Source organism: Chaetura pelagica, unplaced genomic scaffold (assembly GCF_000747805.2).
Source record: "Chaetura pelagica isolate M959 unplaced genomic scaffold, ChaPel_1.0 scaffold150, whole genome shotgun sequence".
Classification (NCBI taxonomy): Eukaryota; Metazoa; Chordata; class Aves; order Apodiformes; family Apodidae; genus Chaetura; species Chaetura pelagica.
Window position 1 is genome coordinate 3,150,941 of NW_009952052.1, and position 15,339 is coordinate 3,166,279.

Consider the following 15,339-nt stretch of genomic DNA (forward strand, 5'->3'; position numbering starts at 1 on the left):
GTGTTCCCGCACCCGCTGCGGGCCGCGTGTCCCGGAGGAGCGTCACGGCAGAGGAGGGTCCCGTGTTGTGCCTGAGCCCCGCAGCCCGTTCCCGCCGGGAGGGCTGGCGCTGCCGCTGTTGGGGTTCCCGGGAACCGCTCGGGCAGCTGCCCGGGCAGCCTTACAACAGTGAATCGCCGCGTCTGCAGCGCAGGAGCTTTTTGTGCCCTGTGCGTGTAAGATTCGCCGTACCCTGCTCCTGGAGCAAGGCCTTAAAATGCACCGATACAAATGAGCATCATGCCGTATGTAACAGAGCTTTCCTTCCCGGAATCAGGGGCTTTCGAAGCTGACAACAGGGCAGATGTCTTTAAGTTTTACAGGCTTTTACACAGAAGCCTACATCTGCTCATCTGTGCCATTGCTAGGGCTGAGTGCAGAGTCACCTTGGCCACCCTGCCAGTCATCCACTGCAAGCCTTGGCTCTGCCCACACCATCATGCAGATGTGTAAATAACTGCCTGGAAAATTGTGTTTACTGGGAAATGGAAGAACGTAAAAGACTCTTGGTAGCGTATCCAGCTATATCCTTTCACACAAGGTAAATATACTGTGTTTTCAGGTGTCAATTGAATGACTGCAGGTATGTGCCTGTCACACAGTATTACATCTCTGCAAACGTGTGATGCATAGGACTTCTGGTTCTGAAATTCAGCCTGAAAGTGTCTTCTGTGAGTCAAGCTTACCTTTAAGTCACTCTTACAGACAAAAATACAGAAGAAAAAACAATTACTTTAGTCTGTCAAAGCATACATGAAACATATTTTGCAACATTTTATGAGAAGTGGAGATCTGGGTTGTAGTTCTTGAAGACTACTTTTGCATTTCACACATGCCTTACTCCTCTTCTTGGCCTTTCTGTACATACCAGCAGAGACCCACCCCAGTGTGCTAGCACCCAGCCCATGAGGAATGAACTCTGGGGGCCTACGGACCAGGACTGATGAGTTGCACAGGGTCATCAGTACCATCACTTGCATTCACAGACTCTCCCTAGAGTCCTCTCACTTAACACAGGGAGGATGAGGGACTTCAGGGATAGAGTGATAAACAAAGCTTTTCCTATGCTTCTCTCTTTTTTACCTCGCGTTTATTCTCACCAAGGCAAGCTGTGTCTTAATTCTACCTACACTCTCACTATGGGATAATGCCAACAAATCTTCCACTAGCAGGCCACGTGGATTTCTCTGCCCTGCTGCCCCCTCCTGGGATCTTGCAGGCCCTCAGTGCTGAGTGAATCTTCCTCACTTCCTCAGCTTCCTCAGATGCTGCACCAAAAGCCGCTCTATTGTGAGGCTGCAGCCTCACAGACAAAAGGTGACACCACTAATTCTGATGTAGGAGTGTGTGAGGAGCACTGACCTTTGTCACAGCAGATGAGAACACTGTCACTTAGTTCCTGGAGGCCGATTTTGTGTATAACTCTATGTAAACAGGCTTGGTTTGCCCCTGACCAGTCTGCCAGGCAATGCTGGTTGTTCCCTGGGCTCTGCTCTGCCAGGCTCTGTGTCATGCCTGTGATGCAGTCCTGATGTGAAGTATTTGAAGTATTTTCTGACTTGGTTTATTTTTATTTCTAAAAAGGACTGTTTGTATTCAACCCTTTTGCCCTGGTTACTTTCAGCCATGCTCTGTGCTAGGCTGGGGAGGTGGTGGATAGCACTGCTCAGCACACTGTTCCCTTTCCATCCAGCTCCACAGCACGGGAGACGGGAATGGAAAGATTCACACTTCCCTAAAAGCTACCTTGACATTTCCCATGACCAAGCCAGAAAGACAGGCGGCAGCACGTCTTGTGTAGAGCAGTAGATGGCTCTCTTTCCTCTAAAGTTCAGCTGGGAAAAGAAACCGTGGATAGTGCTTGGGTCTTAAGAGAAACTCCAGCCTCGTTCCCTCCGGTGCCACGGCTCCTTAGGGCTCATACTCATTCAGCAGTACAGACAGGATACGGCTGTGGTGATGTAGGAACACATTGCAAACTGTTTCATGCTACCTGTGCTAAATAGAACCATCAACCCTAAATGTTGAAGGTTGCTTAGAAGATAGAGAAGATGGTCTGGGGAAAATATAACAATGATGCTAATCTACATCACAGCATTTCCTCATAGAGCAAGATGTCTCTTCTCTCAGATTATGAAGCTTTACAGAATATAATAAAAGAGTTGTCTGCTTCTGGGTTCTCACATCTGTTTTCAGTCTTCTTAAAAATTAATATATTATCTATGCCTTTTTAAAAAATCTAAATTTTTGAAGTAATGGTGTTCAAGATAAAGAGAAGGAGCAGATAAATACAGTTATAACTCACAATATAAGAAGGACCTGATTATTCTTAAATAACTGGAAGTTTCCTTATATACAGTACAGTATACAGCTTTTTTATGTTGCAGATGCCTAACAAGGATATTTATGTTTTAATCCAAAAAAACTACAAAATGGAAGGCTGTAGAGTTAAGGCATCAGATCATTTGGGAAAGAAAAGATATGCACATACATCCAAACAAAAAAATTCTCAGGTTTCCCACAAGATAGCAAATTGCAGTCAATTCAAAAGGAAAAGAATTAGGATGGCCTTGAACTGTGCAGTCCTTCTACTGTAAAGCTGAATACAAAATCATTACTAAATCATGCATAAGATGATGCTGACCAAATCAGAAATGGTTTATGTGACTCTGGCAGAACAATGTGTTTTCATCTGTCTGGAAATACTCTGTCTCATGCAAATGCCTCAGGGCTCTGTTGCTGCAGATACTCTTCCCTGGGGGTTTATGTTGGGAGGGGAGTTATTAATCATGCTCACTTTTATTATAGTTTGTTAGTAGAGGCACTCAGTGCAGTTCAATTTTTTGGCATTGGCCATGACAGCAAGAAGCTTGGGACTTTTCTCAGCAGCATTGCTTTCATATGGAAAAAAAGGAAGCACATACCATGTCCTCTACAAAGTACACCTTGGGTTATTATGGCAAAGCTCAACTGGATTCAGGGAAGTGGCTGACTTAGGCTTTGTATTGCTTAAATTTTAGTGTAGTGGTAGCCAGTGGAAGTTTAGATTTGAAGTCCTGTCCCAAAAAGCAGAGTCTGTTACCCAGTGTGCAAGGAGCCGGTTCTCACAAAGAGTCAAGGTGCTTGCTTTAATATGAAGTTCTGCACAAAAAGGGGAGCCAGGTCGTATTCCACAAAGCAAGCTCACCTCCCCAAAACTAAGGGCTACTTTTATATGCAGAAACATGTAAAATCACTTTATCTGTGTTTATATTCTGTCACTTGTACACGATTGGTTAACAAGTTCTTTGCTTCCATTTATGGCAACTGTGCTTAAAAATGTTACTACACATGCTGAAAGAGTAGGGGGCTTTTTGTTAATAGAGGTCCACTCTGACCTATGGGTGGGTATTTCAGTGTGTTAATAGTATATTAATATTCTAATGGTATGTTAGTACAATGAATCCAATTAGTTGGTGTTCTCTAGCTAGTGCTCAAGGCTATAACCAAGATGAGTTGTGAGGAGTGCTCCTTTCCATCCCTTTAATCTGTCTTGCAGGCCTGTTTCTCAAGGACAGGTTGTTGACTACAAGGGATGTGTTTTTCTGTAATTCTTAGTGTTTCAGTATTATGTAAATTCTTGTTTTTGTTCTACATGCCTCTTTGTTCTCTTTTATATGATTTTTCCCAAAAACTTTACCTACTTCAATTAATAACTGACATCAGAAGTACAGGAAATCTTGATGCCTAGACTACCTTACTTAAAAGTATTCTTCCTAGAGAGCATACGAGTAGCAATGGTGCTACTGTGGACATTTCCTATTGAACAGCTGGTCTCTCTTCATGGACTCACACTTCTCAATCAGTGGCATTTAGTTTTACTTCTGCAGTGAATGCTGAACCTCAGGCAAGAGGATGCAGTGGGGCTTTGTGGAATCTCCTTTCTTTTAGTTATGGTTATTTCCTCAAGTATAGAAGCCATGAATATCCTTATGGAAAAGGGTAGATTCCCCATCACTACTGCCTTTCAGCCCTGTGGATGAGTTCTGTATTTGCTGGGTTAATGGATTTAAATGCTTCACTGTGGGTATATGGAATACTAAGGGTATGAGCTGGAGAGCTCACTAAGATGTGCAGTTCTTTTGTCAATGGGCTTATAAAACATATGAACAGCTATAATGTGTCAAACCAATTGTCCATTTCCCTCAGTATCCTTTCTCTCACAGCAGTCAATAGCAAATGCTGAGGGAAGGACTTGTACAGACCACGCACTGGGTTATACTTCCTCTGAACAGTCTCTGCATGTTTGGATACAGTGACTGGTGACTCAAGCCCTTTCTGAGCTGCATGTGGTACCTCTGTACTTATTAGTACCTGACAGATTTGCCTGTGAAGAATTTATGCCTTTTTTTTTTTTTTTTAACCCATGTGAAATTCAGTATCCATGTTCCCTGTGGCAAGGAGTTCCACAGCTGAATTAAATGCTATGGACAGTAATGTGCCTTTACAGTCTTAGCCTGAGAATGTTCTGGGAAGAAATGTGTATTTTCTGTATCCCTGTTGAAGGCTTACCAAGCCCTGTGCACAAAGCCACAGAAACATTGACTTTTAAGGCATCATACTAGTGGAGAGGCAAGTGCTGAATTACTAGGGATTTACAGGTTTCGGGGTGTATTTATGAGCTACAGTGGTGTGCATAAATGTTGTACTTACGCTTTCAGCTGTGTGGCTCAGTCTTGCAAAACCATGCCTGTTTTACCTGCCAGATGCCAGGCTAGAATGAGTCATTCAACAGTTTTCACCCCATGATGTGGTGCATTATAATACTGCAACATTAAGGCTGTTCAGATCTGTGGCAAAACAAAATTCATCTGAATTATCATGTCATGAAAGATGGAATGATGAGGATAAAAGATGCTGGTATCTCACAGGTTATCTCAATAGATTATGCCTGCTGAGAACTTGATTGCTAGCTGGATTTGCCAAAGTCTTGGAACTGCACAAGAATATGCTGCAGGTGTCACTGAAGTGTTTTCTAACTTTATTTGAATGTGAATGATACGTTAATGTTAAAAGTTAATGATAACATGTCTAAAAAAATATTTCCAGTGGCAAAGAAGCTTTACTTAACCTTAGAAGTGCTGACATGTGCAAACTTGCATTATGTGTAGTAGGTGAGAGATCCTGAAAAATAATTTTTCTCTTGTCAGTAACTAAGTAAATAGTTTTTGGAGAGATCTCAAGAAAGCTGGATGGAACCCATCACACAGGATGGGATTAAGTGCATTTTTTATGCTCAAGGGACACAATATGCCACTTAGTAACTGATACTCTCTTGCATAACAGCGAATCTAGGAGACTTGAAAACGTGTGTGATAGTGTGGGAACCTTTAGACTGGTTGGGGAAATGTTCTTTAAATACCCTGCAAGTATTTTTCTGCTTGCTGAAGATCATAAAGCCCCAAGGGCTAGAAGTATAAAAGATGGAAGTAAAGTGTATTTGTATTTTCTCTGCAGTCCATGTCAGGGTGTAAACCTTGCCTAGACTCTGTTGGTGTCAACACATCCACATTGCTCAGGATCGCTCTTGGGAGAGCCTGGCCATGGGCACACTGAATATCATTTGGATTGAAACCTGGCATGATGCCTCTCACATAACCCTCTGTACCTGCTCACTCAGAGATATTTCTAGTGGGCAACAAGTGACATACTGTGATACCTCACAGGGAGAGCTGTAACAGTGGTATCACAAGCTCTGCTTCCTTACCACCAATCCTCATTTTTATTGTATTAGGCAAAGTATGAGCTGTTTGTCATGTTGTCAGAATTTCTGTTTACTAGAGCAGGGGAAACAAAGCAATAGTAATTACTGCAGTCATTCAAATAGCAGCCTGGTTGTGGTTTGCATTATTACAATGAAGATGAAAATGTATGAGTATTGCAGATAAGCATAAGTAAATTGCAGTTGGAATTTTTTAACAGCTCTATTTTAGACATAATAAGGAATGGATTTGCAAACTCCTGAGCTCTGTATCATCTAACCATCAGGTCTTGCAGCAGTCTCAGTCCTTGGATGTTTTCAAGATCTTTTTGGATAAAGCCCTGAGTAACCTTGTCTGACCTCATTGCTCACCCTGCTTTGAACAGTGGGCTGGATTACATGTCTTCTGAGTCTGCCATGAACTTCCTTGTGATCCTGTGATCCTGCAACCCCTCTCAGGAGTAAAAAACATCATATGCACTAGGTGTTTTAAATATAGTTTGTTTGTTTTTTTAATATCTGAAGTAAGTTACTGCTAAGGAATGAAATGAGAAGAAAAGAAGAAACTCCCTGAGCTACTGTTAGTGGTCAGAAAAATCACAGAGTGACTTTTTAGCCTAAAAACCCGGCTAGGAGGCCTTAGAAAGGTATCCAATATAGGACACATTTCAGACCTATGACAGCATTTTCCAAACATTCATTTGCTACAGTAAGTTTGGAAAGATGTAGTTCTTGTGTCCACACCCTCTTCATTTAAACAGAACCGCTGCTGTGGGTTGTTGGCAATGGAACAAGCAGTTGCTTTTTCAACAGCTTGAATGAACATCCTATAGTGGTATTACTCATGGGCTAAATTTATCTAGACTTGGGCTTATTTGGTGACTTGAAACATGAAACCTTTTTTCAGGTCCTTCTTAATCACTGAGATGGGACTCCTCACTCTCCCTCCTTTCCTGTAGGCAGTATGTGGTAAGAGTTACTCCTCTGGGAGAGATAACTGGTATTTACCTGTGTCTAAACTGAACAAAAAGTTTTGTGCAAGTTTTAGAAATAGTTTCAATGTATTTTAAAAAAAATAATTCTTAATCACTTCTGTCTATAGAAGCCATTTTAGCTGCTACATAACTGATTCTGTATGAACCAACTTGCATAACATGAGGTTGACTCTCATGTTCTGTGTCAAATGGATGTAATCTAAAATAGAATGGAGGTTCTGAGAGGTTTTAGCTGCATAATTAATGTCTACCTACCTCTACTCTAAATGACTATTGCTTCTTGATACCACAGTGGAGTTGTTTGAAAAGTGAAGGATTTTTTTAATTATTTTTTTTTTTTCAGATTTAAAAAAAGGACAAACTAAACATTGTCACACTTTTAGCTTTTGACCAATTTCCAAGCAGAAAATGAGTTTTTCATTTTTAGAAAGAAAAGACTGTACTGCAAGAGATCAAATCCTGCAAAAACTTTTCATATTAACAACTATTTCTAATTCTGTGGGGGTTTTTTTTGGCTTTTTTTTTTTTAATGGTGTTGACCTTTTCTAGACATGTCAAAATGGAGGAAACCAGGACTGAAATAGTGTAGTCTCTACTGTTAGGTGCTTTTCTTTCCTTCTATGCCAATTCTATTTGGGAAGCAGATCCCTGCTTGTCCTTTCTGTGATACATTAGTCTCTGTGTATGATTTTGATCCCTCAGCTCAGGAGGGGACATCATAAATTTTTTTCATGCTCCCTGGAGATCTCCTAGCCTGATCTTTGGTAGGTCATGGAGTACAGATTTTCATCGAGTTGCTCCTCTATTTAGCCTAATTATTTGGTTTAGCCTTTGGAAAAAGGCATTCAGGTTTGATGGGAAGACATAAATAGAAGTAGCAGCAGCCTCTTTCCTTGGTAGTGTATTCAGGATGGTAACCTCTGTTGACAGTATGCGACTCTTTTCTGGTTTGGATTTGATTGACTTTAATGCTTGGCCATTAGTTATTTTTACACTTTTCTCCCATTGATCAGCACCTGATATTTTCTTCCTATGAAAGTGTCATGGAGGGACTGTCAGTCTTCTCTCTGATGAGTTAAAATATACATCTCTAGTCTGTTGGTTTAAGTCGTTGTCTCCACAGCTTCAGTTACTTTTGTGTAAAAATGTGAGAAATGAGATTTTTCTACACTACAAATTGCTCTCAGGTCAGTCTGCTTTTGAAAGGAAGCTGCCTCTGCCTACAGGGATACACTGGTCCATAAAACAACTGCTGTACTAACATACCCTTTTTATGAGCGGATGAATGTTGTAAATAACTATTACAGAAACACACATTCATTAAAAAATCTGTCAGTTTTTAATGTACTTCATTAAAAGTAAAGTTACAATGTATGAATGTGTGTGTTCCAGAATGCTGTGATACACTTACTACTCTATGACATTATAGAAACACTGGTTTTAGAAATTCCTTTTTAAAAAACTGTAATTTAAATTTACAGTTTAATTATAGGCTATAGCTTAGTATAATTGAATCCTCAGGGAATTCCCACCTTCTTTAAAATGAAATAGTGTTAACACAAAATTAATCATTTAATAAAAGTAAGGATTTTCTTGGCTTTGTCAGCATTATTTGCAATGGGGAGGGGTTGCACTGACTTTTTCAAAACCCTCAGAGGGCAAAGGGAATAAAAGTGGATAGGATAAAATTATTTATGTAGCTTGGTAAATGGAATTTCGTCACGTACAACTGTAAAAAATGCTGCTCTAGGAAAACAGATTTTTGAGATCAACCTGTCATCATTTGTGAAAGTTTTAAACTTGTCTCACTTTCATAAATACAGCATGTTTGTATATGTTTTTAAATGCCCCTATGGTATGGTTAAACATTTCACAATCAGAGAAAACTTCTAAAATAAAATAAAATTAAGGCATAAAATCTACTTCACAATAAAAAAGGCATTTAATAGACCTGCTTCCTAAATGTATCATATGTATCAGAGATACAGTGTATCAATCAAAGTTATGGGGCTAAATGCAACAATCAATCCAAGCACACTCAGTTCTTTATATCACAGTTACAGAGATTTGAGCTGAGAGTCTGTTTTGAGGATGTCTGCAGAGGAAATCTGAAAATTCAGGTACACATAAAAACCTGTTATGGATATCACATATTTTTGCACCTTGAAGGACTTTCAGCACATCAGCACCAAGAACATAGGGTCATTTCACAGTAATTCATTATGGTTTCACAAGATCTATCAACTGCCAAGAGCTGTTCTGGGAAAAACGGGGGACAAGGTCCTCATTTTCATTCCATTATAGCCTTTCTGCACTGCTCAGTCGGTTCAAATGGGGTGTAATGCCAGGGAACTTGCTAACTGAGGATTGTCTTTGCTGTAGGGAACTTCTGTGTGTATCATTTGCAGATTTGCTCCTCAGAATTTCACATTTCCCAGTGTATAATTTTGTCATTCCTTCTTTAATTCTCTTTCTTTTGGAGTCTTATTTCTAAAGGTGGATCTCTCAAAACATCATGAAGTTTTAACCATGATGTCCTTCTACATTCAGTGAGTTTACTCAAAGAAAGTACTTTTCCTCGATGGTGTATTTCAAAGCACACATACAATGCAATAATACAATATTTACAGATTTGAGCACATTATTTTTTTCATGGGTATGATTAAAATGTGCAGGCATTTAAATAATAAAAAGTAAAACATAAGCATATAATTCCAAGAAAACAAGCTCTTTCTATGCTATTTAACAAAGAAGCTATTTTTCTCCTATTTGGATATTGCTTGCTTATCCCAGCCTTTGAACAAATAGAAACAAAATCTGGTACCTTCAAATAGACTCTCATCCAAAGCTTGTAAAAATTAATGTCTGTCTTTAGGTTTGATTAATTGAATACTCCATGGGGGCACTTAAGCTATCTTACATGCTCTGGAGATAACAAGATATATTTGAACTATTTGAACTATTTGTCTTGACTCCCTGTTTAGACATTGAATAGAAATTGGTAATTTTAGGATGGGTTTCACTTGACTAATTGAGAAGGCCACTTTTGAATGTCTGCTTGTTCAAATGTCATCTTAACGAATCATATAAATCTGATCTGAATAGTGCCTACTTCATTCCATTGTCTATCCAGTGAATGTAAATAGTTGTAGAGAATCGCAGAGTCCACAACCGACCAGGCTGAATCCTACCCACTGTGCCTGGAGTAACAGTTCAAGTTGGAAGTGAATTTGCTAATAACATTATTTTTTTAAGAAAGATGTCTTCAGGTACTAGGGAAAAAAAAAAGATCTTAATCACAGTGCAGACCAGATTTTCATGCAACTCCACCCTGATAGCTCAGGGCAAGTTTCAGTGTGTGGCACACCCTTCATCAAGGTAGTGCAAAACTTTTTGACACATTCTATCACCAGAACCAGCATCAGAAGTGCTAGTACTAAGCACTTTTGGGAGAGCTTTATATCCTATGCTTCTTTCAGTACTTTCCAGCAAACACAAATGTTTCAGGCTTACATCCAAGCAGGGAATGTGCCCTCCTTTTACCATGGAATGATCTTCCACCCACCTATTTTTAGTATTCACTATAATTCTTGTCCACTCACTATGAGTGATAAAACAGACTTTTGCTTCCTTCTGAGTTCCATGAGCTGCTGAATCACAGTTTCTGTTAGGACCTCATCCAAAGCCTATTGAGCTTAATTAAAAGATTTATCCACCCCAAAATAAGCTTTGTTGGAGGCCTTGAGTTCAGTGATGCGTAAGGCAACTGGCTAAGCTTTTAAAAAGATGGTATATTGTGCTGGAAGAGACTATAGTGATCTTCCAGTTCAAGTTTCCACATAACATAGCTCTTCATATTTCCCTGAATTTGCTTCATTTCATGGAAATATACTTTGTTTGCACTGCAATCTGGTTGAATGCCTGCTGAATCCCTCTGAATATCTGACTAGGCATGGCAGACCTTCAAGCTTAAAGACTAATGCTAAAAGCAGGACAGTGCATTGACCACTCAAGTCCTCAGTTTTGTAATTTCTGCTATTATTTTCTGCAGTGTTTTCAGTACTATAGTGCTTAGGTTTTTTTCATTTACCGAACAGTATTATTTTCTGTGTGTGATATTTGAGAAAAGCAGACTTTGCTGTGTGGGTGTTTATTTCTAATCAATCTTCATACAATAAGTAGAGCTCACTAGGTGCTGCCATCCCTCTTATTTTCCAAAGCAGAAGTTGCTTTCTGGACTCATTAAGGAACCATTCCAGTTTTCTGTATTTACATAAACACATTTTCATTTAGAGTATACCTAGGCTGCAACCCAGAGATGTGATTTCAGCTGATACTGGTACCTATATTTGGGCTAGACTTGAACTAAGTTGGATAGGAACAAACAACAGTACAGTTATTAGCTGCCTGAGACCATAGCCAGTGCTGTAGATGACTTTTTCAGCCTTTACAGGCTCTGTTTCAAGAGACCACGAAGGATTAGCAAATTAGGCTCCTGAGGAGAAGTAAGAGGGGTAAAAGTGCAATTTTCATGGTGGTGATATCACAGAAGGGTGTAAAACTTGTGTTTGGCAATGCTTGCTGAAGTCCAAAATATGAAAATAGAACAGAAAGGGATTTTTTAGCTAGCTTCCCTGGTTGGCATACTGAAAACAACAACATCTTGTTTTACCTCCAAAATTTACTCCAGGGTATCCACTTCACTTGCTTGGAGCAGTTGAAGATCATTAAATCCTTTCATGCCAGGTTATACTCTTTCAAAATTATTCCTGTTATGAAAACGTCAGGTCCAAAACAAATTTCCCTCACATGGTGATCTCAACAAATTGCTGTGCAGCTCCCTGCCTCCAGTTCTGTGCACAAATTAGTCTCTCAACTGTTTGTCAGAGCTGGGCATTTAATGTCTACTTAGGCCTGAGACACTGCCAAGTGGTTGATTCTGTGGCCTTGAACATGACGCATAGCCCGGCTAAGGTTTGTTGTTTAGTTAAACACAGATCTCCTAGCAGTTTAATAAGGCTAATGGAATCCGTTTCATTTGCCTGCTCTGCATGGACAGGTATTTTTTTAGTTGAGGATGTTCTGTGCCTTCTAACAGAAGCTGGTGGGTATGCACAAACTTTTCATATGTAGGCACCCTTACACTGAAATTTGACCAGTTTAGCACAAAATGAAGTGCTACTCGTTTTTGTTTGAGTCACCAGTCTGAACTAGATCAAAATAAACAATGACATATAACTGCATAATAATGTAGACAACCGTAAATATTTATGTGATAAATTATGCTTACCTGAAACACAAGTCCAACAGAACAAATACTTGCTGAGTGCGAATAGGACACCAGCTTAGCCCTATTCCCTATAAGTCTTTAAGTCTGCTTATGTGTCCCTCAGGGGTCAGTACTGGGACCAGTGCTGTTTTAACAGCTTTGTTGGAGACATGGACATTGAGATTGAGTGTATCCTCAGCAAGTCTGCTGATGATACCAAGCTGTGTGGTGTGGTTGACACCCAAGAGAGAAGGGATGCCGTCCAGAGAAACCTTGACAGGCTGGAGAGGTGGGCCAATGCCAACCTCATGAAGTTCAACAAGGCCAAGTGCAAGATCCTGCACCTGGGTTGGCACAACCCCAAGCACCAACACAGGCTGGGGGAAGAATGGCTGGAGAGCAGCCCTGAGGAGAAGGACTTGGGAGTGGTACCTGATGAGAAGCTCGACATGAGCTCTCAGTTTAAAACCATTAAGCTGGGGAGGGGCTTTTCATCAGAGAAGACGGTGATAGGATGAGGGGTAATGGTTTTAAACTGAGAGAGGGGAGATTTAGGTTAGATATTAGGAAAAAATTCTTCACTGTAAGGGGGGTGAGGAACTGGAATGGGTTGCCCAGGGACGTTGTTGATGCCCCATCCCTGGAGGTTTTTAAGGCCAGGTTGGATGAAGTTTTGTGCAACCTGGTCTAGTGGTAGGGGTCCTGCTCTGCTCATGGCAGGGGGGTTGGAACTTGATCATTAAGATCTCTTCCAACCTTAATGATTCTGTGACTCTGTGATTGTTTTCCAATTACTCCTGACCCATTTTTATCCTCTGTGTGCAGAGGAATGTGCAGAGCAGCCTTGAAATACAGTGTAGTTACATCATACAGTGGCTACGGGGCTGAAGTTGGTGTAACATTTCCTTGTTTTACCTCTTACCTGCCTGTGCTCCACAGTTTCCTATTTACATACTGTGCTTTTCGAGGCTGTGTTGTAAACAGGACCACTGGAATGAGCTATGCTGCTAGAAGTAAACCTGTCTCCAGAAGAGCTGTATGGCACAGGCTGCAGAGTGGAGTTGGGAGGGCAGCAGAGCTGGGAGGTACTGAGTAGAACATGGGAGAGGGAGCTTCTGGGGGTGGCTTTTTCATGGGACCCATCACACAGGATCACTCACTACTCCCTGTGCTCTTTGGGCACCAAGAAGGAGCACATTTGGTAAAAGTATGTAAGAGTTGAAGTGGTGTTTTGGGGAAATCACAACTTATGCTACAATGAAAATTAGCAGCTGCAGAGAACTTTTGAAAATCAAGACATTGTAGATGCTCGTAAGACAACTTAAAACTATGTTTGAAGTGGGCTGTTATGTATTTATGTTCTCTGCTAATTGGGAACTTACTGAATCCTTATGTACCACATCTGATTAGTAAATGGCACATTCAACCATGAAATCCCTCTATATGTACCTACATCATAGTATATTCTGTTTGGAAATGAAATTATGAAAGGGGCTTTAACTGTCTTCTGACAAGGCAGAGGGAATCCGAGGAAACTCCATGTTGGATTAGGAAGGGAATGAAGGGAAGTATGTTCAGAGGACTTGGGCCTTCAGAGATCTCCAAATAGTAGGATGATCCTCCATTAATTTAACATCTTTGTATACCTTTAAGAAATGGAGCTTGCATGTTGTTATGGAATGGCAGCTAAATCTTAAATTTCTCTTCCTCCATTTCTTATCAGTGACAAATTTATTCAGGACAGATGAAATCCTAATATTGATAATCCATTTCTTCTCTCACTTAATGCTGTAGGAGTCTTTTATTGGTATTTTTGTAGAAGAAGAGATCAAATAAACATACAAAAGTACATTTAAATAGGAAATTAAAAAAAAAAAAAAAAGAAAGAAAGAAGAGAGTCCACAATACTGTCGCACAACTGGGCAAAATCTGTGGCATTTGCAAGCACTTTCATTAATGGACTTTTGAGCTACCTCCATACTAATGAATTAAGCAGTGCCAGCAAATGTTCTTGGGACTGGAAGTTGATTGTCTCTACCCTCAAGTTGACCTTGGCATGTTTTGCCCTGGCCAGCAAGTGCTCTCTTGAACAATTTGGGCTGAGGTTTGGGGGCTAGCATTGACCAAGTGCTTGCTGGCCACCAAGTCTGGACATGGCCACCTTGTTTCGGAGCATGTGAGAGCTGATTAGTAGTGACAGGTACGACGGAGTGCCAGAGACTGGAGAAATGTGTACTGAGTAGCTTTACCATCTCTGGCTGGGGTGCTTGGGATGCAGCAATACTTGTAAGCGTTTTTTCCCACCATCTCCAAGAAAAGGAGTGGCACTGACTGATCATCTTCCCTACCTGTTTCTTACAGCAATGAGTTAAGAACTTACAAGTAACAACAGCAACAGCAAACATCTCTCAAACTTTGCTTCCTCACGTACTGTTTGCAGGTGAGGAGGTGCTAAAACTGACCTTCCAGGCATCAGTTTTGCTCGATGTAATCTCACAATCTTCTCCAGTCTACAGAGGGGGCACCGTCTCTCCTGTCACTACCAAGCCTGGTGCTCCAAAAAGAATGAGCAGAGGTGAGAGAATTTACAAAAGCAAATTTAAAAGATCTGAAAAGACTTCATGATTGCCCGGGATACTGTTAAAGCACAGCGTTTATGAACATTTACTGTTCATACTTGGTTTTCACAGGAGCAAAACATGATGCTTCTATTCAGGGCTGTAACTGCCTGGGTTTAGTCTGAGCAGCCCCGCGCCGAGGACGGCAGCCCGAGGACTGGGTGGGATTTCTAAATGGATTAGACTTGTGCAGCGATGAAGCAATTCAGAAGAATCAATACGTCGTTGGATGCGTCTTTTCTACAGAGTAACAACGAACGTGCTAAAGGAGAAGAACCTCACCCGAGCTGCCTCGGTGCGCTTTTGGACTCTGAAAGTGGGTTAAGATGCATACGAGGACATGACCTTATTTTGCAGATACTGGGCACAGAGGACAGCCCAGCCACAGCTACATTACCAATCTTTTCACGTCTAAGGAGCTACGACGCTCCCTGCGTTTCTGCCAGCATCGTTGTCCCCGTTCAGACCCACAGCAGTTCCCGCATCGCCCCGAGCCCCGGAGGGCTCCCCAAGCCTGCAGCGCGAAGCCTCGCCGAGGGACGGGCAGCTCTGGCCAGCAGTGCCGCTCCGCTCCCTGCTACAGGCAGGAAACTTCACTCTCGGAGTTTATTTTGTTGGATGTCGTCTTTGCCTGGCAACCTCCCCCCCCCGCTCCCCGGCTGCGTCCGCCCCGAGGTG

General features: G+C 41.2%; 1 protein-coding gene across 1 annotated transcript in view; it reads left to right on the plus strand.

The window, feature by feature from the left end:
* The first annotated feature begins 14,856 nt into the window (after positions 1 to 14,856).
* The window catches only part of CD109 (CD109 molecule), a 75,613-nt gene continuing 75,130 nt past the window's right edge, over positions 14,857 to 15,339 (plus strand). Inside the window, exon 1 of the mRNA XM_010003537.1 lies at positions 14,857 to 15,281. Coding sequence (XP_010001839.1) covers positions 14,857 to 15,281 — 425 coding nt within the window. The remainder of the gene's footprint in view (positions 15,282 to 15,339) is intronic.